This window comes from Lonchura striata, chromosome 1A (assembly GCF_050655825.1).
Source record: "Lonchura striata isolate lonStrDom1 chromosome 1A, ASM5065582v1, whole genome shotgun sequence".
Classification (NCBI taxonomy): domain Eukaryota; kingdom Metazoa; phylum Chordata; class Aves; order Passeriformes; family Estrildidae; genus Lonchura; species Lonchura striata.
Window position 1 is genome coordinate 35,103,973 of NC_140741.1, and position 23,885 is coordinate 35,127,857.

General features: G+C 38.2%; 2 protein-coding genes across 2 annotated transcripts; one reads left to right on the plus strand and one right to left on the minus strand.

Moving 5' to 3' along the window:
- Positions 1-62: 62 nt before the first annotated feature.
- ASB15 (ankyrin repeat and SOCS box containing 15) lies at positions 63-11,617 on the minus strand. Its single transcript, XM_085569744.1, is given in 5 exon segments — positions 63-10,823; positions 10,826-10,860; positions 10,863-10,901; positions 10,904-11,287; positions 11,551-11,617. Coding segments are annotated over 5 exon segments (711 nt in total). The 3' UTR covers positions 63-10,637.
- A 7,853-nt stretch (positions 11,618-19,470) lies between these two features.
- NDUFA5 (NADH:ubiquinone oxidoreductase subunit A5) lies at positions 19,471-23,777 on the plus strand. The gene is made up of 5 exons (XM_021553457.4): positions 19,471-19,523; positions 20,440-20,484; positions 21,987-22,103; positions 22,806-22,871; positions 23,545-23,777. The coding sequence occupies exons 1-5, from the start codon at positions 19,503-19,505 to the stop codon at positions 23,644-23,646; spliced, it is 351 nt and encodes a 116-aa protein (XP_021409132.1). The 5' UTR covers positions 19,471-19,502; the 3' UTR covers positions 23,647-23,777.
- Positions 23,778-23,885: the final 108 nt, after the last annotated feature.

Genomic DNA, 23,885 nt, shown 5'->3' on the forward strand with positions numbered 1-23,885 from the left:
GCAGCCAAGGGGAGGAGGCCAGCATGCCAGCAGCTGTGGGGAGCACTGCTCCCGCAGTGTCACACATTGCTTGTAACAAATCACACCATTTAATTTTTTATTCATTCCCTTATTTTTTCTAGGACTATCAGAGTGCGAATCAGCTATTCATGTCCATTTGGAGCACCGGTGAGATTTTTTTTTTCACATGGAGAACTGTGCTCTGCTGGAGGAAAAGGACAGTCACCCAGAGATTTAAGGGTAACAAGCCCTGGGTGGGCAGGGGGGCTGCTCCTTCATCACTTCTGACAGGCCGAGCAACTGAAAGCCTGTAGTGGCTATTCTTTTAATGGCTGTTGCTCACTGCCACTGACTGATGTGCACCTGGAGAGAGCCTTCAAGTCTTTATTCTAAATGTATAGCTATATTATAGTTTCTTCTAATAGATTATAAATTATTCTGATTTTATTTTTGTTGACAGGCATCCTTCAGCAAGAAGACTTAAAAAAAGAAAGTGTAAACTTTGTGCTGTTTATTGTTTGTTTTTCTGATGTGGGTTTTTCTTTTTTTCTATCTAGCAGTGAATGATGATGAACTAGCAACATCTTCTGAAACATGATGGCCACCAATAGCTGCCAACCTGTGTTGTGAGGGGCGGGGGCAAAGGAAGAGAGAAGGTTTTGGTGCATGGAAGTAGGAACACATCTAGAACAACATGTATCAACCTCAAATGATAACACACAGTGTGTTTTAGACAGTCAAGCCAATATTTAATAGAAATGTAAGTAAACATAATCTGAAGTATTGTTCTTTTCTGACATCATCTCTTTTGTCAGTATGGATTCGACACCTGAACTGAGGTATGTTGTTTAGCCAAATTGCTCATTTAGTTTCATTATTATGCATACAGCTTTACTGACAGTAGAGAGATGAGATTATCAAATCTTTATGAAAATCATGCTCAAAGAAATTATATTTTTTCTTTGATAATTTGTCTATATGAACTTCATGCAGTCATCTTGATCAAGAAATGGTATGAAAGCTTATAACCTTAGTCTTTCCTAACCTACAAAATACATTAATAAAGCAGATATAAGAATATTCTACACCTTAATATAAAATAAATATTTACAGCTCATTTACATTGACAGAATCTTGGATAAAATAAAAAGGAGGCAGATGCTTGGCTTATGGAGTTACAAGTGTTACCTTCAACCTTATACCTTCATGGTATTCAGTCCCATGATGGGCCAAGTACACATAGACAGGTCAGGACATCCATAGGAGTTCTGTTCACTCTCTCAGCTGCCCTTGCAGAATGAAGCCTGGGCCAAATTCTGAAACGAATCTTCTGAAAGACTAGGAAAATATAATAAGTTCCTTTTTTCTTTTAATTCAGCATTATCAATGCTTTTTGGTAGAGCTGGCATAGGCTTTAATTATCTGTATATAGCTGCACTCCAAGTAATTTTATTTCTTTAATATGTCTAGGACAAAAGTTCACATTGTTATCATTGGAATTAGCCAGAGAAGCAGCACAACAAAGTTATATTTCTTGAGTGCATTTTTGCTGACAACATTTTGTTGCAAATATTTTTTGGATGGATTTGGGAAATGTGAACTGAACAGATTTTCTGTTGGAAAATGCTGATTGAAACTGAAATGCTTTTCTAAATATGCTATATTTTATTAGTACAATGTAGATATGTACAACACTGATGTGTACAATATTAAAAGCAAAAATATGTTGTTAAAAAATAAATCTAGTCAAATATACTGTTTCCCAGAAAAAAGGTCAGCTTTTTGTTCTTCCTTTTTTTGTCAGGTACAACAAAATTTGTAAGTTTTTCAATTTTCCTGAGCTGAGAGCCCATTATACAAGATACCTGAATTGTCTATTCGAAGTTTTCTATGTATAAACCAAATTTTCCAAACTCAAAGAAACTTTAAAAAAACAGCATGTATTTTTCATTTTTAAAATAATATTCTAAAGGAATAATAAATAACATGAATATTACCTTCAATGCTACTCTCCACACTGGTGATATTTTTTCTACACAAAATGCCAATGATGTCCATTCTAGCCATGAGATAAGAAAAAGACATTACTAATGATGGACAAGGTAATTTCTTGTACATTTCTCCCCTGAAGCAGGGGGAAAATTGTCAGTCAGGTGAGGTTGTGAGGTTATGAGAGGTTTGTGTCCCTTCTTGATCCTATATGGCACTTGTGGCACTTTAGAACCTATTCTCTACAGGGGAATGGCCAAAGTGAAGAGCCATGAATGCTTTCTAGGACAATTTTAATAAAAATAATAAGGCTGTAGCATATGGCAAATTACACACAGAGGAAAAAAAAGATGCTAAAACTGTTAAGACAAGTACTGAGAGGTCAGAAAATTTGTTGTTGCCTCCTGATGAGCACTGAAACACAGTCCATAGATCTGTAATCATATACTTTGATCCTAGACACATGAGTGCTCAGAATCTTTACTTAGAACCTTTACTCTTTTTCATTCCATGGGAAAGATCACACACGCATTAAAAGCCTTTCAGCATTTTATTTTGCCCCTGTTCTTCAGCATAGTAAAGCTATCAATTATCTTAATTGTCATGAAAGTACCCACTAATTTGGAATTTTGGATTCCCTTTCTGGCAGTATTTGGCATTATGCAAGCATTTCCACTACAGTGGGCATCAGCCATGGCTGAAACTTCCCACCCTTACAACATTCCATATCATAGGTTCTAACTTCCTAGAGGAACTCAGAGCAGACAGAAGTGATTGTGTTTTCTTGTTATTAACATTCTTACTTCAAACATTTGTTCCTGTTTCATAGTCTCCTTTCTCAGGCACTACACATACTTTGATTTTTGAAAAAAAAAAAAAACAAAAAACAAACAAGCAAAAAACCCAGAAGTCTGAGCAAAGTGTTCTATCTCCCTGGCTGTGTTCTCAATAACACCATTATAAACAGTTTAGGAAGAGTCCATTGTGTGCTAGTGAGGTGGCACAGGGAACTAACTTCCTTCCATCACAGGAGGCAGTGAGTAGAGTATGAACCATATGTAGTACAGGAGGGCAGATTTATAGTGGCTACATTGACTGCTGTTCAGGATGCATCCTACAATTAGACATTAGGAAAAATCTCTTCATGGAAGGGGTTTTTAAGTATTGGAACAGGTGTCCATAACTGAGTCACCATCCCTGCATGTATTGAAAATATGTGTAGATGTGGCATTTAGGAACACAGTTTAGTTGTGGTCTCAGCAGTGTTAGGTTAACATGTGAACTTGATGACCTAAAAGATCTTTGTGATGATTTGATGAAGTGCTTTGCCAACTCCTAACAGAAAACCCAAACTCTTATCCCTAATGCCCTGCTGAAATCCTGTATGCAGGGAATTAACCATTTCACCAACAGGCATGAAAACTCACCTCTCATTCAACAGAATTATTAAAAGCTTTGTTCACTTCAGAACCTGAGCTGAGAGAAAATGAGAACTGGAAGCATCCATTTTATAGGAGGAGGATTCACTCTATCATTGTAGACCTTGGCAGCCAGAGTTCCTGGCTTTCAGCAGCTAGATTTCAGAGAAGACTTTCCATCTTTCATAACCTTGAGGAAAGATCAATTATTGTCTTGGTTTTACAGAGGAAACCCTTCTAAGTGTCCTTTTTGCCTTTCCAAGCAGTTAACTACTTCAATCAGCAGCTATGGGAACTCTGTTCTGCTTCTCATGTTTCTACACTTGAGGCACATTGGCTCAATTTCTTAAAGGCCATGAGCAACATGTGGCAGGTGGTGCTCGCCCCTTAGCAGAACAAAGTCCACAGTTAAATGTATATTTCCACTCATCTGAGTGCAGGGAAAACCACAGACAGGCCAAGAAAGGGCTGTCCAACCTTGTCCTCAGGCGCAGGACAGTGGCTATTTCAGACCCTGCTCCTGAGGACAGCCTGTCAGACAGATGCGTTGGCTCATACTGAGCTCAGTCCCACGCTGCAGGAACAGCTCCAATTGCCATAGAGCACATTAAAAACAATGCATCACAGCACGCTGGGCTTTCCCCACGTCTCCTGCTGCCTGTCTGCAGTGCAGCTTGCTCCTGCCTCCCACTGCCACTTTTGCAATCCTCATTCCTCAACCAACTCGTGCTGTCCACTCAAGCAGAACCTGAGGCACCAGCCTCTGAGTTCTCTCTTCATGCCTTTTTGCTGCTGTGCTGCCTTCTCCATCCCTGGTCCTGCAAGCCCCCGCTCCAGCTTTCCCTGCAAGCCCCTCACTGTTCTCAGCCACCTCCACAGCCTGTTTGCTGACCTCTCCTTCCTACTCCTCCTTGCACGTCTCCTCTGTTCCTCGCTGTCTGCTCTCCCCCTCCTACTAGAGCAATACATATATATATCTATATATGTCTCAGTTTTTGTATGCTGTGTGTACAGGCCCAGGTTGAATGCAGAATTCAAACCATCCTGGAGACACACAGGGTCAAGCAGCCTGGCAAGTACACAAGACCACGAGGCAGACTGATGGGACAAGCTGCAGCTCTTTCCCTCGGGAGACTCGCATAACTTGTGAAAATCGTGCACACGGTACTGTGCCTGAAAAGGATGTGTCATCACCTACATTTAACAGTGGTATCAGCGGAGCAAATGGGATGAAGCATGCACTGAAGGCATTTGAAGAAACAATTTTTCAGCTGTTTTTCTCAATGCCAGATGATTCTGTTGTTCACTCTATCTCTCCGGGTGATGCTGTAAACAGGGAGTCACACAGAAGGAAAAGATCTTTTCTGTCACACGTGCTGGGGGAACACAAAGTGGGGTAAGTGCAAACATAACCCTGATTCAAAATCAGTTTTTGCTTAGGAATCAGATTCAGCATTCTACCTCAAAGACAGATTTTTTCCCACAGATTCCCTGCAACACACCCTAGGCCACCAGGAGGGCAGATTCCAGGTCCAGGCTGTAGTTTAACAACTCAGACCATCACAAAGAGTAATCAGCTTTCACTCAAAAATAAGTGCATGTGGGCTGCCTTATTGCTCAGATCAGTTTTGAAAACAGCTTTCTCATCAGTTGCTGGGGACAAAATTATGCACCATACACCAACAGCCACAGAGCAACCACTAATCTAATGTAGTGGTGGGGGTGTTTGTGTTGTTTTACCTATCAAGCCAGAAGAGTAAGAGGGAGTGAAGAAGTGAATGGGCTTTGACAATGCTGCTGATGGGAAGTATGGATGCATCCTGGAAGGGGAGTCAGGGGGAGTCAGGTAAACCTGACTGCAGTGAAGGACTGGGGGTAAAAATACATACGTGCAAATAAGAACATTTCTGAACTAAGAAATTTCTCAACCCTTAATGAAAAGAAAGAAATCTCACCGCTCAAATATCAAAGGCACCTTTGTTCATGGATCCTGGTGGTCTACTTTATTATACAGAGAGGATGCAGCCAAAGGTGCAGCAGATTTGGGGTTTATTGCTCTTTTTGCCTACCTGAATCACACTAAAATAAGGAAGACATTGGGGAAAAATAAGTCTTATTGAATAAATGTCATTCCCATTCTCAGTTTTCTTCCTACACAGCCAATACTTTTTAATCATCTCATGTCAGTACAATGCCATGTTCTGTATTAACAGCGTTAGATGAACCTGGTTATCTTTGGCAGCACAAACTATTCCTGACAGGGTTTTGCCCAAAGCCAGTGCTTCTTCACATCTCTGCAGACTGGCCATTTCCTCATTTCTGCCACACCAAAAAGATAAACTGCTTTGTACACAAGGATGGTCTTAATGCTCTTGCTTTCACATAGCTGCTCTTACTCCTTAGGAAGAATCTCAGTCTGCTTTACACTGCCAACAGATTTACAAACTATATATAGAAATCGTTTCACTTGTTACTGATGTACAGACATAGGGTGACTACAGCAGCTGTTTGGAATTACATCTCAATATTGCTCAACAGGTTTGGAAAGGAAGTAGAGGCCACTGTATTGAAAAGAAAGTAACAGAGGAGTTGCTGAATGCACAAAAAATGTGAGGTTTGGAAGGATAATTTCAGTGGGATGAAGTTAGCCTACCACTTTTTTAAAAATTAAGCATAATAAAATAGGTAAAATTTACCAATGTATTATTTATGCTGGTATTTGCAATACTCTGTAATATGTGTGTCCATATCAGGTAGTTATTAAATTATAAGTGGTTAAGAAAACTGCATGGATTTCACATCCTTTCATCTGACTTCCAGACAATTCTCCCATGTAACTTAGCCAAATCTACAGTTTGTCGTTCAGTTTTAAAAATCACTCTATTTCTTTATACATAGAGAGCAGAACAGGTAGTTACTATATTTAGCATTTCCTTTGTCACTTTTTTTAACAGTGTGTATTTATGAAGATTCTTTTTAAAAGGAGATGCCAGCAATATAAACAAATCATATACTTCACAGGGAAATAACAGCAGCAATACTAACCAGGTAAATTCTCTAATGTATTTAATTACATCAAGGGTTTATTTTGTTTTATTTTTTGTTAGCCCATATTAATGTTAACAGGAATTTGGGGAATATCTACCAAGCACTGTACATGTGGACAAATAGCAATGTGTTTGCCCAATTAGATGTAGAGATTTCTACTAAAAATTTGAATTTTGAAAATTACATACATTGAACATGTCACCAGAGCTAAACTGTTATATCATTCTTATGACTACTAACCATTCACTAATGTATTTTTGTAGCTTTGCAGGAGAAGCCCAGCGCCCCAGCCAATCCTCATAAGACTTATGTTCCAGCCCCTGGAAGTGAAGGAAAAACAAAAGAGATAAGACCCGTTCTACAGAGATAAGTCAAAACAAATTTATGTCCATGCAAACCATAGCCAAACCATGGATATTTTAGTAGGGCTTTTTTATGCCCCAAGTAAGGCTCACAAAAAATCCCTTTACCTTACCCCAAGGCAGAAACGAAAGAGCCTGTGACTTTGTGACTGTGTTTTTCCAGGACTCATGTCCTGATGGCAATAGTCTGAGAAAGGGCAGCTCAGGCACTTGGAACCCATGCCAGAACACAGACTGCTGCAGTAAAATTGCTGCACACCTCCCACCTCAGCCTTACCCCTGCCTTGATACCCAGAACAAGCTCTGTTGTGCCAGCTCCCAAAATTAGATGGTAGTCAGTGCATGGAGCTTCATAGATGACCCACACACAACATTATGGCTTCTACAGGGAATAGCTCATCATAAACAGGACTTATGGCTGTGGTTTTCTCCCTCCTGCACTGAGCTCTGAAAACACTCACAGCTACACAGTCCATCCCATAGGTGCTGAAAAGGCTAAAGGCTGATGTAACCACTGTTGAATGTCTGCCTCCTTGGAGAACTCACAGCCTGATGCAGCTGCTTGTGTCAGATTTTATGAGAAATAGAAACCAAATTATACCCCAGATTTCAAACATTGTCCCCAAATCGATAGGAGTCGCTATCCCACAGCATGCCTGATTCAGTGCCAGGGCATTTAATTACTTGTAGACAACATCCCCCGGGGGTGGGCATGCCATGGAATTGGGTTGCGGTGGAACAGCCTGTGAGACACACCCAAATAGTCAAGAAAATTAAATGCTAGTGTTGCAAGGGTTCAACCACAGTCCAAGTAGGGAAAATAAAAAGGTTTTTTCCCTACCAATTTATTATTCCAGCTGGGGATGGAGCCTTTGTGTCTTTTCACACAACCACTAGCTCTGGCCCAGGTACATTTCCTGCTTCTACCACCACACAGACAAGCCCATAGAAGCAGCATGAAATGGTCTAGCTGCAAAACATGGGAGTGGAAAGAGCTGTGTTCAATTCCTAGCTGTACCACAAACCTGACCTAGGGAAAACATCTCCCTTTCCATGACTATCTCACCTCATATTTCATTTAAAATAAAGTTTTGCCTCTCCCTCCATTCAGTTCACAGATGCCTTGAAAATATGAAAGATATTTTCTTGTAATGTTGTACTTGCCTTAGTGTTGAGAAAGGTGGAGGGGTGGAAGAGAAAGGAAGCGAGGGTGGGAAAAGTCTTCAATAAATAAACAGCTTCCATGGTGAAGGACAGAAAAGCTTTAAATCAGCAAACTTCATCTCCTATAACAGGCAACCAAACAAAAAAAGGGCCTGGCTGTACTGATTAAAAGATAAGCACAACCAGTACCATGTCTTTTTAGCTTACCTAGTGATATTCAAAGGACTAGTTCATGATATTTTAAACACTTGGGGCAATGCTCAGTGCAACATCTGAATGCTTTGATGCTGCAGGCAATGTAACTACTGCCTGATGCTTGTATGGTCCTAAATATAAACCTTTGCCTGTGAACTAAAATTACTAATGGAATTTGGCTCTAGCCACAGAAGGGATTTTAAATCTCCTGTCTAAAGCCTTATTTGATCATGTTTCCTTTGCTGGTTCAGTATACTGTATCAGATATGCAATTACCAGATTCTTGTGTTGTGATCACTGTATTAATTAAAATTACCACAATTTAAGATTTATTATGATAAGGCCCATATTTCTGATTAAGAATTTCAACAAGGAAAAATACCAGTTTACAGGTTAGGAAGCATACATTTATCCTGTTATGTCCAAGAGGTATTGGCCAGTGGAGCCTTGACTTGCAGTCAGCTGTGTTGGGTTCACTGGGCACTCTGTGCTCAAGCCATGCCTGCAGTCACCAGTCACCTGGAGCATCCTTCTGTCAGGGGCCTGGCTCAGATGCCAGATGCCTAGAAATTTTTCAAAAGTGACTAAATTATTTTTCATCCTGGTCAAATTTTTGGCAAAAACTCCAGAAGTTATGTCTCAGAAAGCTGCATGAATAGTAGCCCTACAGAGAGCAGAAGGAGGAAATAAGCCTTCTGTTAAACCTTCATGTCCCAGACCAGTAATTTTCACTTTTTCCATTTGCTCCAGTGAATCTGTCATGAAGAAGGACACACAAAAAACCAATATAGTTCCCTTGGGAAGTGGGATTTACATCTCTGACTCAAAAGTTAGGTCTTATATAACAATGACATTCAGCAAATAAGGAGAAATTCTGAAGAACATGGAGAGTCAGTTTAGAGGACAGGGAAGAAGCATACTGGAGCTGAGCTTTGGTTTGTGGGAATATGTGTGTGTGTGATAACCAGCATATCTCTGAAATAACAGGATGCCCTGAATTGTTGTGGCTGCCCATCCCTGGCAGTGTTCAAGGCCAAGCTGGAGACAGTTTTGAGACACTTGCTCTAATGGTAAATGTCCCAACCCATAGTAGGGGGGGGGTGGAACTAGAGGAACTTTGAGATCCCTTCCAACACAATCATTTGATAGTTGTGGGTTTAGATAAATGAATTATACTCTGTGTAATCCTGATATCCACCAATTGAAATCTTTTCTTAGATGGGATGGTCTGCATTTTTTCTTTCCTCAAGATGGAAGGGATGGTAGAAAAACAAAGGGAGTAATCACAAAAAATTTTTTATTAAATATCTTTAAATTTATTCTGTCAGATTTTTTTCTCTAGATGTGCAGAAACGTACTGTGCAGTGCATGACAGCTTGACTGAGGGTGAGTCTTTTCAAGAACTGATCTGCCAAAACTCTGTAGGAACCAAAATGAAAGTTAACCAATAGTTAACTTTAGTTAACAATACTTAACCAAGAGGATATGCTACTTGATTTCCTGGTTTGTCCATCAAAATCTACTCTTTGTTTAAAAGAGCCCACCTAAAGTCCCTTAAATTTTGCCAAGCTTTGAAACATGCACACACCAAAGGTGTACCAGGGAGCAAACAGTTTGCAAAAATACCTAAAAATAATAATTTAGATGTTTGAAGAATTTTACATAGAACCATGATCTTTAATGTACAAGGTATGCTAGAACACTTTGGATGAATGTGACCTGACATAAGCAATTAAAATTTCCTATAATAAATCATAACATAATTAATTGGAAGTTAGATATTTGTCCAGTCTGTGGTATCTCTGTTCATTTTTTCTGTGTTTCCATGAAAAATTCAATTCTTGTACTTAGAGGCACATAATCTGTGTAATCTACAAAAAACACAAGCCACTTTTCCAGCTAAATATCTCAATCACAGAACAGCAATAAACTCACAGAACTGAAACAGAGAACATATCAAGCCATAATTTCAAAATCTGTGCAGAGAAATGCCAAAGAACATTTTAAAGTAATTACAGAAGACAATTTAAACAAAGTCCTAGCAATGGCCTTCAACAGTCAAATTGATACGTAGGTAGGTTACTTTAAAAGCCATTTTCTTCCATCTTTACTTTGTGAACCTTCAATTAATGTAAACAGACTTGAAGGCAAAAAAAAAAATAAATCTGTGGCATTGTTTTGTTCAGCAGAAATATTTCTTTGGAAATACATTTACTCCACTAGTTAGGAAAGGAACAGAAATTCCATAATCCTTCCTCATGATTTCTTAAAATTTCCTTTCTAAATCTCTAATATATTAATGCAAATATAAAACCAGATCACCATGATATGTACATCATTTTCTCTACTTCAGAGAGGAAAATAAGAAATGGCTATTTTATTTTTATGGTGTTTTCAAAAAAGGATTTTGACAGTATGTTAACCTTAATTCAACACTATAAACCAGAGTGTTTAAATCTGGCTAATGAAAAGAGCAAAGTGAAGAGAAGCAAGGAAGGTATGTATTTATTAGTTTATTATTTATTGAAGAACTAGTCCAACTGGGAATAGGCTTGAGCTCTGAAGCTGACCACAGAAAAGAATTTCCAAAGATACCCTGACACATAAAATCCAAACACATCTCCACATTATATCCATGACTGAGCATGACAGCCTCAGCATCATGTCACCATTCAAAGAATACCAAATGCACTGGGGAAATGCGTGTCATTAAGCAGCAAAATTAGCAGTTGACATCTGCTCCATAAGATAGGAATAGCTTTAAAATTCCATGGCTGTCAGCTCTCACTGCTACGAGAACACAGTTTAAAGGATCCTGGTTTGGATTTGTACCTGATTTGAGCAATATTTTGGTGCAAAGAATCTCATTATTAGAAACAGCACAACAAAGTGCAGTGTCTCTTCTTTCATCATAAGTATTTGAAGTTATGTGTTCAGACAAGAGAGTGTTGACATCCAACCTCTTTTCAGTGACAAGCTCTAGACACTGGTTCTGGCTGTCTACAGCAGAATTAACAGTGCTTGACCCACTTTTCTGGATTAAAGTTTGGGATGTGGTTGCAATGAGATACTTCCTAAAAACAGTCAACAAAACTAGGCAGGTGTAACTTCCTTACAGGAAGAAAATAACCATCACCCATCAATGTTCTTAGTCACCACCTAGACATCTTACAAAAGATCAAAACAAAGAAACATCAGTTTTGAGCACTGTCAAATAAAATGTGTTTAAGTTGTTTCAGTGGTTTTCACTTAATTCTAAGGAGTGTGTTTTGCATTTTGCTTTGTTCATGCTAAAAATAGAAGTTAATTAAATCTAATCTAACACAGGTACTTCTGAAATAGAAATGTACATAAATATACATTTGGAAGTTTACCATAGACATCTTTGATGTAACCTTGTGCCACATTGTTTCTTAGAGAAAATGTGAATTCCAAGCTCATACTCACAGGTAATGCCCCTCATAGTAGCCACAAAGTGGCTACTTTGTGTATGGGAAGCAGTCTTGCCTCACCAGGCACATTGCCACTTCCTCCATATTTCAAATGCAGACCTATGCAGTCTAGACTACGTCCTCCAGCTGCTTGAAACAATACTGGTACACGATCATCTGCTAAGGCCTCTTGACATCTCCATCTCAAAGGAGGATAAAGAACTTATATTTATATCCAAAGTGATTTACAGATCATTATAAAAACAAACCCAGAGTACTTTCCTCCTATTTTCAGATATATTTAAGTTAAAACTTTACTAAAGCACGGAATATTTTTTGTGGCAAATATAAAACTGAAAATCAAAATAAGAGGTGTACAAATACAAGTTCAAATGCTCACTTGAGCGGCCTCTGCTTTGACTGTAAGCATTACAGCTGAGGACTTTCAAACCAACATATTTCAAACATACTTCATTAATTAATACCAATATAATTCTGTATGTGGAAGGAAAGATACAAGTGAAGGAGGGATGGAGTGGAGTAAAAAGATACACAGAAGGGCAAGAACACGTATAGCAATCTCTCCTTGACTGAAATGGATTGCTTTCAACTCTGCCACTCCTCTCACATGCATTAAAGAAACATGTAAGCATCACTCCAGTCCAGCAGAAATAGTAATGTATGCTTCCTTTCCCTCTAGCTAATTTCCTCTTTTTTTCCTGAAAGAACTCACCACTCAGGCAAGATGTATGTCAGTGCAGAGGTGAATTTCTCTTTTCCTGACTACATATCATTATGATTAAAATGCTCCAGCACATCACAGTGACCACATTCAGCTGTAACCCCTAATGGTGTTACTCAATATTTGTCCTCAATGTTCACACCTCCATAATTCTTCAGAATGTCAACAATGTCTTTGCATCTCTGTTTTGCAGCTTCTTGCATTGATAACCAATACATTTTTCCTTGTAATTTATGGTATTGGGATAAACACCCTTTTCCAGGATCATTTGCACCTTTACCACAAAGCCAGTTTTTGCTGACAAAGTTAGTGCTGTTTTCCATTGCATGTTTTTTATTGCCACATTGATTCATAAGATGCTAGAAGTTATAAAGTTAAAAAAAATATAAAACAAAATAAAGCACAAGGCTGTTAACACACACACATGTATCAGAAATCCTTAAGTTTTTATTAAAAGTATTTGTAATTATGTTAACCTAACCAGTACTGCCAAACACACTGAATACTTAATATTAATTTTTGCTTTGTTTGTAAGCTTCTGAACAAAATGTTAAAAATGGTCTCATTTATTTGCTGATATAAACTGATGCAACATTTCCAAAATTGAAAATTTGCTGGAACATTTCAACAACATAAGCAAGACGCTTATGTCCATGGAGGACTTGGTCATATTTCTTTTAGTTAACAGTTCTAGCCTGTTAGTGTCTTCATTATTCTATGTTTCTTTGTTGCTCTCCTTATCCTATGGGATATTTTAACCTTTCCTGCCATTCAAAGTGACTTCAAATACTTGTGGAATTGGCAAACTGCAACCTCAGGCAGTGGAAACCACTCTCTTTGATCAGTTTCCTTTAAAGCATATGTCAGGTTCTTGAAGCCTAGATACTTGACCTTACAAACTTGGAACAGAAAAACATTATGCAGTTGAAAAAATAACATGCAAAAAGCCCAGATTTGCAAAGGGACTACTTTGTTTTATTTTATGGTATGGTATTGTTTTGTTTTGTTTTCTGTTTGTTTGTTTTGTTTTCATCCCAGGACACCTTGCTTCATGGATGTTACAATTTTCCTATTGTTCTCACTAGGCGATACAATAAAATGGTCTCATCTCATATTATTAATTACCTTTTTTAGTGGTCCTTAATATATTAAAATCCCCAAAATAAACCCCAAACACTCACAAGTAATTGTTTTATCTTTATAGTGCCAAAGCACAATCTATTAAAGAAGATAAAGGACTTTGGACTCTACACTATTTCTGTAGTTGTGAAGTTTAATGGACATTCACATGAGTTTGGTACACGAGGTCAGGCAATAGTGAAGCCATGCCAGCTATTATTTTCAAGGTGTGAGAGTCATTGAAATGCTCAGTGGATTAGTAACAGAGTATGTCAAACCTTTTAACTAGAGTCATCAACTTAAATTCAGTCTGTTCATATCACCAACTGTAACTGTGGCTTATGTTCACTATGCTTTTTCCTCATGATATCACATCAACCAACCATCTTACTAGTAAATTCTTGTTATAACTGGAAGGTCAGGAATTTTGCTCTTTACAACGTCTTCTAGGTATTTGAACTGTAAAATGCAGTTTTTATATGTTGTAAAACACACAGAAAAAAAAAAGCTTTAAGTTAATATATGCTGTACCTACCTGGGTTTTTTCCAAATAAGCTTTGGGTTTTGATAGTTTCTCTGTTTGAACAAATCTAAGCAGCTTAACACATTTGTCCTGTTGAATCTTTTTATAAATTTTTAAACTACTAGTCCCCCAGTCCCACAGTTTGTGCAGTTGTGTGCTCTTTCTACCACACTGAACACTTACCATCCTCAAAATGTTGCACAAATATTACACAATTATACTAAGTCCCTGTTGTATGTTTGTCACAGAAAGATCATCCTGCAAATAGAGAAGGAACATTGGAACTGCTATTTGGAAGAAATCTTCTGAAACTTATTTTCAAGGGGAAGTGTTAAACAGCTTTCTCTTCAGACTAGTTTCTGCATTGCTCTTGTAAGCAGTAAGTCATTCAATGTACCATAGCCAATATTATAATCCCATCCACAAATACCTTACTAGTTAGTATATTATGATAAAGCTTACTAAAGCTTTACTAACTTACTAGTTAGTATATTATGATAAAGCTTGCAAACCAAAATTAAATTAGTAAGGGCTTACATTTAGATTGACTCAGAAACTAAAGGTCTCTTGGATTCAGATGCCCACATAATACAGTTTCTCACCTCTTTCAATGTGTACTGGAATCATGGCCTGGGTTTTTAACTGCAAGGAAAGAAATCTGAAGGAAGATGTTAAAAATCTCTACTTCAATCCCATTTTTTATGATTGAGAAAATATACAGCTTGGGTCTTGAGTGCCATCTCTGAACACAAAAAAAGGAGTATAAGAATAATAAAAGAATATTCACAAATACATTTTCATTTGGGGCTTAGAAAAACCTTGTTATGTTGTTCATAAAGGACAAGCTTTTCTGAAGGTTCTCTGTCCCTTCCTATTGTGTCCATAGTCAAGGCTTCAGCATAACAGGCCAAAAGAAGATTTAACATGGAAGTTATACTGATGAACTGCTCATCACAAAGTGGACACGTACCACTCTCCCTCATCTCTTGTGGGCAATACACTCCATTGACAGGCAGAAGGATTCAGAGGCAAGGTTCTTTTATGTATTTTTCCTCTCATTTTCATTAACATTTCTCAAATTCTGATGGCACCTTAAAGCTTCCATCATTTAACTCACAAATATACTCTTGTTATGAACACTCACAAACCTTTTAGAGAGCAAAAATAAAATCTCTCCTGGACTAGCAGTTTCAGAAGTATACATCAATGAACATAACTACAACCTGAACCTGCCATCAGCTAAAAGGAAAGTACGTTTTAGAGCACATTAATATCTTGTTGGCAGCTAAGAGGTGCTCCTAAGGAAACAGTTAATTTATGTTAAGATAATCTATTAAGGAAAAATATGTAACATTCATAATCTCATTTCCTCCACAATTGCTTCAAGACAGAAGTTACTTTCCCCTTTTTCACACCTTTCATTTTGAAAACCATTTGAAGATTTTATGCCATTGATAAAACTTCTTTTTAATGAATCAAGTGGATCCCTATTGGACACACATGGATGGACCTTCATGCCCTGCCAGACTTACGGAAGTTGCTGTATTTAGGGAAGTTGAGAATTATATTCCATCATATTATATTTACCTCAGAGCCTGAACCAAAAAGGTTTGGAGATTTACACAGGCCTTAGATCAAACCCTCACATTGCAAACTCTCTGAAAAAAAAAGTCAGTTTAGTGTATTAAAAAAACTTCTTAGCAATGCTCACATATGGTCTACTCCTGTCAGATGATCAATCCACTCCCATGATAAGTGTTTCCAGGATGTGTTAAAAATGCTAAGCAAGATAGATTTTTAGTAATAAAATAATTTTATTTTAATTAGAATGTATTTCATTTCTACAACTCCTTTCTCTCCAAAATATCAGAGGAATAAATCAGTTTAGAGGCCACCACAGAAAATTTTTTCTGGTTATGCAGAGACTCTGCTGCTTTGCTATACTCCCCTGAGTGATTTCACCACAGGCATCATAAAGATCTTAAACACGAACTTAACCAGAAAGGTCTTAGATGAGCAGTGTTTCAGAATTGCTGTGTGTGCTATTTTCAAATTATCTTATCCCACGAAAATTCACATATTGTAAAATGAGAAAGTTGGTTAGTAGCAAGTAACTGTGACAGGGTAGAGTAAGAGTAAGGCAAAGAGTTCCCCACAGCAGAAGATCTGGACATGTTGCCAAGGGTCTAGACACGCTCCGAGAGCCTGATTTGCTATATGACTGCTGGTAATACACTGTGCTGAGGGGACAAGGTCTGACCAGAGCATGGATGTTGCACAGGGGAACAAAACAGCACAGCTGATACACGGAGCAGCAACAGAAACATCGCTGCTCTATTACGTGATGAGGCAATGAAAAGGCTAAAAAGCTCAGTAGGAAAATCTTCTTCCATTCACCCTTGGCAGTTTTTCAATTGCCAGACCCACACACTAGATCACTGGAAACAATTGCAAACTCTTACTCTAAATGAGTTTTAGTTTTTTATGTTACAAATAATATTTTCCTTAAACAGCATTTTGAGTAGCCTGATATTTTTCTGATCTTTTTTATATTCATACCTGAAAAACTAGACATTACTTCTTGATGTTTTACTTAGAAAAATGTTTTTCTCTCTAAATTACTGGTTTTTCCTTAGAAAAAATATGAAATACTTGATAATCATGGACCTTGCATCTTTCCTTGCAAAGAAGTGTATCAAGCATTTATTGCTTTCAAATACACAAAGTTGTCTGAGAGTTAATGTTATTCTAATTTCTTATCCTTAAAATAAACTAGACAATCAGAGCTCTGCTCTATAAATAGAAGGCCCTCAGACATGCACAGAGGTTATTCATAGCAATAAAATAATTACTAGCAGTCTAAATTTGTAATCAGTCTCTTAAGTATTATGTTTTTAAACTATTTCTCTGTTAGTTTAATTGGGGAGCATACCACAGTCTCACCATTTCAACCCACTGTCTTGCCAGTGCTACTCTGGGGCCTGAATTTTGAACAGCCAGGAACAGTCCCCTGCAAGCTGAGGTGTCCTGTGATACTTCTAAAATTAAATATGCACTTGCTAGATAAATTAAGGTCTGACCTTGTACAACTGTAACATAAGCAGACTCAACCCTCAGGAAAGTATTACACATGACTTCTCTAAAATCTCATCAAATGTAACACGAGGTCTGGAGATATAAGATTATCTGTGTCCCCATTGGTTGAACAACTCCCATTAAGAAAATTAATTATTTGCCAATTATTCTCAAGCACTATGGTAATAACATATGGAAACATATTTACATAAATCACAACAAATTTGAGAAGGTTTAGCCTTTAACTAGTTGCAGATCCCACCACATTATCTCACCGAACACTAATCTCTCTCTGAGGCTGACAAGATGCAAAGCTTTATAGATTCAATGACAGACAATTACAGTACTTATTTAACTAGTTTAATAACTTGAAGCTGGACAAAGAAGCAGGAAGCATGGCACCACAGACAGTAGTGATGAAAATACTGAATAACCTCAGAGTAAGATCAACAGCAGTACCCAGCAAGCTAAACATGGGATGAGGAAGAAGCTGGAAACATCGCTGATTCAAAACCTGTGTTGTTCTGGTTTTAACCAATTACTTACCATTTTTACCATAATGAACCGACAATAAGAGCACACAACAAACTGAAAAAAACCCCAAACTTCCATCTTGTCTTTAATTGTTCTAATGAAATTAAATTTTATAGTGAACTCCTCCATGACTTTCAACTCACTTGCATTTATAGAACCGTAAAAATGTAAGCTTAACTTAAGCTTAAGGCACTACATGCACTTCAATCTTTCAATGCAAGATCAACAAAAACATTTAATGATGATAAATAATATTCACTGCAACTTCTTTGGCCAGTGCAACCTAACTAGAGGTGGCACACCTCTAAAAACCCCAGTATAACAGAAGCAGACAGAAACAATTCTTATCTAATTAAAAAATTAAAAATATATATTTATAATAAAGAACAAAAATGTTGCAATTATTTACTTTCAGTTCTTTTATGTAATCAGGACACCATCAGAATTAGTACATACCCACATTAAAAACATGGTATTGTTTTGATTTTCAGATATTTTTAATAACATTACACATTGTGCATTAAGTGCCTGATTCCGGTCATACATAATTACTAGATATAAATCCATTAATTATATTTCATGCAGAATAAATAAGTTGTTATGCATATACCACATCACATGGCAATTTGAGATACAATACCATGAGGTAAACTCATTGGTGAGATAAACATGGGACTAAGAGCTATAGCAAGGCCTTCTTAGGTCACCTACATATTGAATATTAACACATAGGACAATAGTCCTAACAGAATCCCTAGTGTAAAACAGATATTAAATAAACTGTGAAATGCTATGTGGGTGGTTTGGGTTTTTTTTTTTTTGTTTTCAAAGTGACTGTACACTGATACTACTTTGTAGGTTTCAGCTCTGTTGTATTTTAAAATAAATAATGTATTGAAATGGGATTTGACCAGTTTGGAGAATTCCCCACATACCACTTTGAGATTGATTTCACTAAGATTTTCATCAACAGGGCCGTTTTTCACTTTGTTAGGATGTGGCAAGGACTCCTGCGTGCTTAGGGCTGTCTAAACAGTCACTCAAAACTCCTGCTGGAACGATGCTAACTGTACTGAAAGATCGCCAGGCGCAGAACCATTTGTGCTGTGGTCTGTTAGCGTCATCAGGACATTGATCATCTGGTTGGACCACCAGAGAGAAGGGGAAAATATATGGCAGGTCCAATAAAAAGAAAGGCAGGAAATTTTAAAGACTGTTATTTTGGAAAGAGAAAGAATTTCAGTACCTAGGAAAGAAAGTCCAGCTCTTTGCGATGCAATTGCAAAGAACCCAGGCGTGGGGAAACACAAACCTGAACACTGATATAAACTGCATTAGCCACTTTGCTTTAGTTGCAGATTGGAGGAAGTGCTTGCTTTATCAAAGGACAGCTTCCAAGGAGAAATCAAAGATAATCTGAAAGGCGGTGGAGTTTGCTGATCAGTTATGAAAAAGAGGAGCTCAAGAGCAGGACAAAGGAATTATAAAGAACGAGTTGTCCAGAATAAGATACAAACATACAACATAATTATTATTAAGTATTACTACGCAAAACTCACCCCTTAAGTTAGCAACTAAGCATAACACCTAACAGAGGGACAAGCGGATCTTCAAATGAACATCATGTTCATCTCTTACCAATAATTTAAACTGTCTTTTCACAGCTCTTTTGTCCCATTGTCTCTATCTCAAGGTCCTGAATAAAGTTCCCTAATTTCCGCCTAGCTCTGTTTTAGGGCGCTTTTTGTTTTCCGAAGGCATCCCACGAGCGGCCCCGGGCGGCCCCCACGGCCGCGGCCCCGGCGCACGCGCACTGCTGCCGCCCCGCCGGCCCGCGCCGCTGCGGCGCATGCGCGGCCCGGCGCCCTCCGTGCGTCCTCTGCGGGCGCCGCGAGCGCGGCCATGGCGGGGGCGCTGAGGAAGGTGAGGCGCCGCCGAGGGCCGCGAGCCGCGTCCTGCGCCGGGCCCACCTGTCTGGGGAGGGCAGGGAGAGCCGGAGCCGTGGGGTGAGAGCGAGCGGCCACCCTGCCAGGGAAAGGCCAAGGGCAGCGCAGGGCCTGGGTGCTGTCCCCGGCAGCCGGGGGCGGCTGCGAGCTGCCCGGTGCGCAGCGGGCACAGCATGCCGGCCGGCCGGAGGAGGAGGAGACTGTGCCGCTCTGTGCTGCGCGGAGGCGGCCTCACCTTGAGTGTTTTGATCGCTGCATGTGAGGAAAATACTAAGCTATTAGCGAGCATCCAAAGGAGAGTAACGGAGATGTTAAAGGGATTGTAGGGGTAGCCCTGTGAGCAGCAGCTGAGGTCGTTGGTCTGTTCAGCTGGGAGAAGAGGAGGCTGAGGGGAGTCCTCATTGCAGTTACAGCTGTCTCATGAGGAGAAGAGGGGCAGGCTCTGATCTCGCTGGCGACCAGTGACAGAGCCCGAGGGAATGGCCTGAAGTTCTGTCAGGGAGGTTTAGGTTGGATCTTAGAAAAAGGTGGTTCACGCAGAGGGTGTTTGGTCACTGGATCAGCTCCCCAGGGAAGTGGTCACAGCACCAGCCTGACAGAATTCAAGAAGCATTTGGACAGTGCTCTCAGGCACAGGGTGTTACACTTGGGGATGGTGCTGTGCAGGGCAGGAGCTGGAGTGGATGATCCTTGTGAGTTATATTTTATGATCCTGATTCTGGTAAGGTGAGCTGCTTCCCTCTTGGAGCACTGGAACTCTGGGATAATGGGCATATGGCAGGAGGTAGGGCTGGTGTCATGGAATGGTCACTGTCAGATGTATATTGAGTCAAAATAATTAGTGTGGAAATGGATGCTTAGGTGTATTAAGTATATTTATGCTCTGTTTGCAGACCACTGGACTTGTGGGACTGGCTGTAGCCGAGAACCCTCATGAGGTACGTAACACATCTGGTTCTGTAATAATGGAAACTCTCAGTGAGCTCTAAGATTTTTGTGATGTGTTTGTATGTGTAGGTATGCAGTATATCTTAATCTGGTGCCAGCTGAATGAAATAATTAAAATTGTCCACTGTGATAAAGATTTAATGTGTGTCATTGTAAGTTATTTTATGTACTTTTTGTGGCATGCACTGATTTCAAAAACCTCTCTAGTGTAAGTATCTTTATGAACCAATATTTGATTTCTTTCATTAGTAATGTCAAAACAAAGAACTCTTTAAATTCAGTTCTTCATAAATATAATTCCTGCTTCTCAGGTTTTTGCTGCTTTGCTGTGTACTCGTATATTGAAATAACTTATACTAAAGGGATAGCCTAGTCAGAGATGATAGAGACTAGCCATGTGCAAAGCCACACCGAGGCCCTGGAATGGCAAGCAGTGCTGAGATTGGAATACTCCAGTGGTACTTGGGAACTGCATGAGGTGGTTCTCATAGCAATATATGGCTTTCTTTTTACCTCCTCAGGCTCAGTAGTGTGTTTGTCACATCATGCTTATTCAGGAGGCATTAGCTTTGAAAGAACTTCAGTGATTTTTTTAAGTTCTCCACTTTGCAATTTCTTATTATACAGCAATTGTATTTCAAAAATGCTTTTGACTCCAGTACTTAAGAATGCTGTAAAAAAGAACCCTTGAAAAAATCACTGCTGTTTGGTAGAAACTATTCTAGCTCAGTCTGCAGCCTTGTCAGACACCTTCTGGATCAACTTAGTACACTTTAGTCTTTTCAGCAACTTAAAGCTAAGAGTAAAGTACTGGACAACAGTTTAGTTGAAGTTCAGATTCTTCGCCAATCTTTATTTTGTTTCCTGTTTTTTCTTCCTTGTAATTTTAGTATTCTGCTTCTATTTCTTATTGTTCCTATAGGACATCCATTCCTTGTCAGGTAGATACAATTACCCAGTACAAATGTGTGAATTTATTCACCACAATGTGTTCTTAATCCCTGCACTTCAATCCAGCAATAAAAGTTTCAGGTTTAATTTAAATCTGTCTGGTACTCAGAACTTTGCACCAGCATGAGGAAAAGTGAAAAAAACCCTCAATTATAATCTCTTTGTAACTTCCTCAGGTAACTTTTCAGTATCTGATGGGTTAGACATGAATTTGCCTCTTTTTTTTTTCCCTTCTTTTTTTTTTTTTTAAGAGCATTTTACAGCCTTTACTGTTTTTTTTTTTTTTCATTTTGCATCAAGTGTGTTCAGATTGCAACTGTCTTTATTTTTTCTTTGTTTTTTTATTTTCCTTTGAGGAATGTGACAGTCCCTGCTGTACCCAAGATGGAGTTCAGTGTCTCAGACTTAACTATTAGTTAATCTTATGCTTCTGGATTGAATACCATATTTTGTGTATAGATAATAGCTTAGTAAGTTTGGTAGGACAAGAAGATAAATATTTGCAGTTGTGTATTTTAACTATGTCTTGTGATCACTTCAGCGCCTGCGAATACTGTACACAAAAATCCTTGGTGTCCTGGAAAACATTCCCAAAGATGCAGCTTACAGGAAATACACCGAGCAGATTGTAAATGAGCGATTTGATTTGGTGAAAAAGGTAAGCACGGTGCTATTTCAGTAATGCTGCACATAAAAAAAAATTCGTAAGATGTGAAAAGTGATTTTTGGAGTGCCCGGCTCATTCTTAGGGGCACATGTAACTTTCAGAAACAATTGAAGTATCATGATTTATTTTTTGTTATTGACTGGGATATTTTGATGGCATATGAAAAAGAATTGTTAATTTCCTGCTGCTGTTTTGTGAAAATTAGAAGCAAACATAGGTTTGTTTTTTTTTTTAAGATTCCTCGAAAACTGGTAATTTCACACACATTCACAAAAAATGTATGTACTCTTGCCAGTGTATCTTAGCACAATCCTTGCTTTCAATATTTAAGACCACTTTTTGTTACATTAAACTCTGCAATACCGTTATTGTGTATTTAAGGTGATAATTGAAAGCTTGCATATTATACTATAAAAATCTAAGAATAAGATTTTTTTTCTAAGATAAAAACTAAAGGTTTATCTGCTAATACCTTTTTGGATTAGCATTCATTCTTTGTATTTATCATTGAGTATTTGATATTTGCTTCTCAGTAACAAATGAGTGTGAGATTTCTTTGAAAATGTAAAATGACCTAAGCCAGCTAATTCTGAGAAAGACTGGAGTGTGATCTGTTTAAATTGCTGTTTTCATTATTTTCATGGGCTTTTTACTCTCACTAAAACATTCTATTGTATGTATTTGAACACACAGGAATCTGATGTGCAAAAACTACAGGACAAACTGAATAGTGGTCAGATAGAAGAAGTCATTGTACAGGTAAAGAGGGAAAATTTGAGAGGAAGTACAAATGTAGCAGTGTTTTTTTAGTGCTCCTTGGGCTGAGTTTTTGTTCAGAAAATTGGAAGTTTTGTGTATCTTCCTTTGCTGCAAAACAGTCAAACAGAAGAAAAACCCCTGAAAACAAATTGTCATGTAGTGGTGGGATGACCTTACTAAAACATAACAAATTAACAACTGTTTCTTGCAAAACAGTCAAACAGAAGAAAAACCCCTGAAAACAAATTGTCATGTAGTGGTGGGATGACCTTACTAAAACATAACAAATTAACAACTGTTTCTTGCATTATGCTTACAGATAAGTATGTATACCTTCATTGCTTCTTATAGAGTCTAAATTAGTGAAAAGGACAGAAGAAGATTGAATAATATTGGGGATAATCCAAACCAAGTGGAAAATATAATGAAATTGTCATTGTCAATGTCTCTCTGAACAGAATTTCTATTTGGGTATTTAGGGGTGATGGGATTTTTTTTTAAAAGAACAACTCCCAAAGCATACAGTTCCTTTGATATTTATAGGTGAAATTTCTGGTAGTCTGTGACCATGATAGGTAGTGACATCACTGAGGTAATTAATTGACATAGAGGTAATACAATATTTTGGCAATTGTATAAAATTTAAGACTTTGTGTATGGTGTTTATTAACAGGCTGAAAACGAGCTGTCGTTGGCAAGAAAAATGATACAGTGGAAACCATGGGAGCCTCTAGTTGAAGAACCTCCTTCTAATCAGTGGAGATGGCCAATATGATTTTCAAAATGGTGTAACCTCTTGAAAGTAAAAAGAAAAAAATAATTATTAATCTATTGTTACTGTCAGTTGTCTTTAAATTAAAGATAATCACTTCATTAAAATACATTTTGTCCACTTACATTTAGCAATCTAAAGGCTGCTGCCAATTTCTTGCAAAAAATGGTTTTAAGAAAATTCTTTCTGGCATTTCTACAACCTTTTGTTTATTTAATTTTTTGCATGTTATATTAACAGGG

What these genes read in the sequence shown, in the direction of transcription:
- NDUFA5 (XM_021553457.4), top strand. Translation starts at nt 19,503, where the DNA reads ATGGCGGGGGCGCTGAGGAAG. An exon ending in TGGCGGGGGCGCTGAGGAAG is followed by an intron (nt 19,524 to 20,439) that starts GTGAGGCGCCGC and finishes CTCTGTTTGCAG; the next exon opens with ACCACTGGACTTGTGGGACT. An exon ending in GATTTGATTTGGTGAAAAAG is followed by an intron (nt 22,104 to 22,805) that starts GTAAGCACGGTG and finishes TTGAACACACAG; the next exon opens with GAATCTGATGTGCAAAAACT.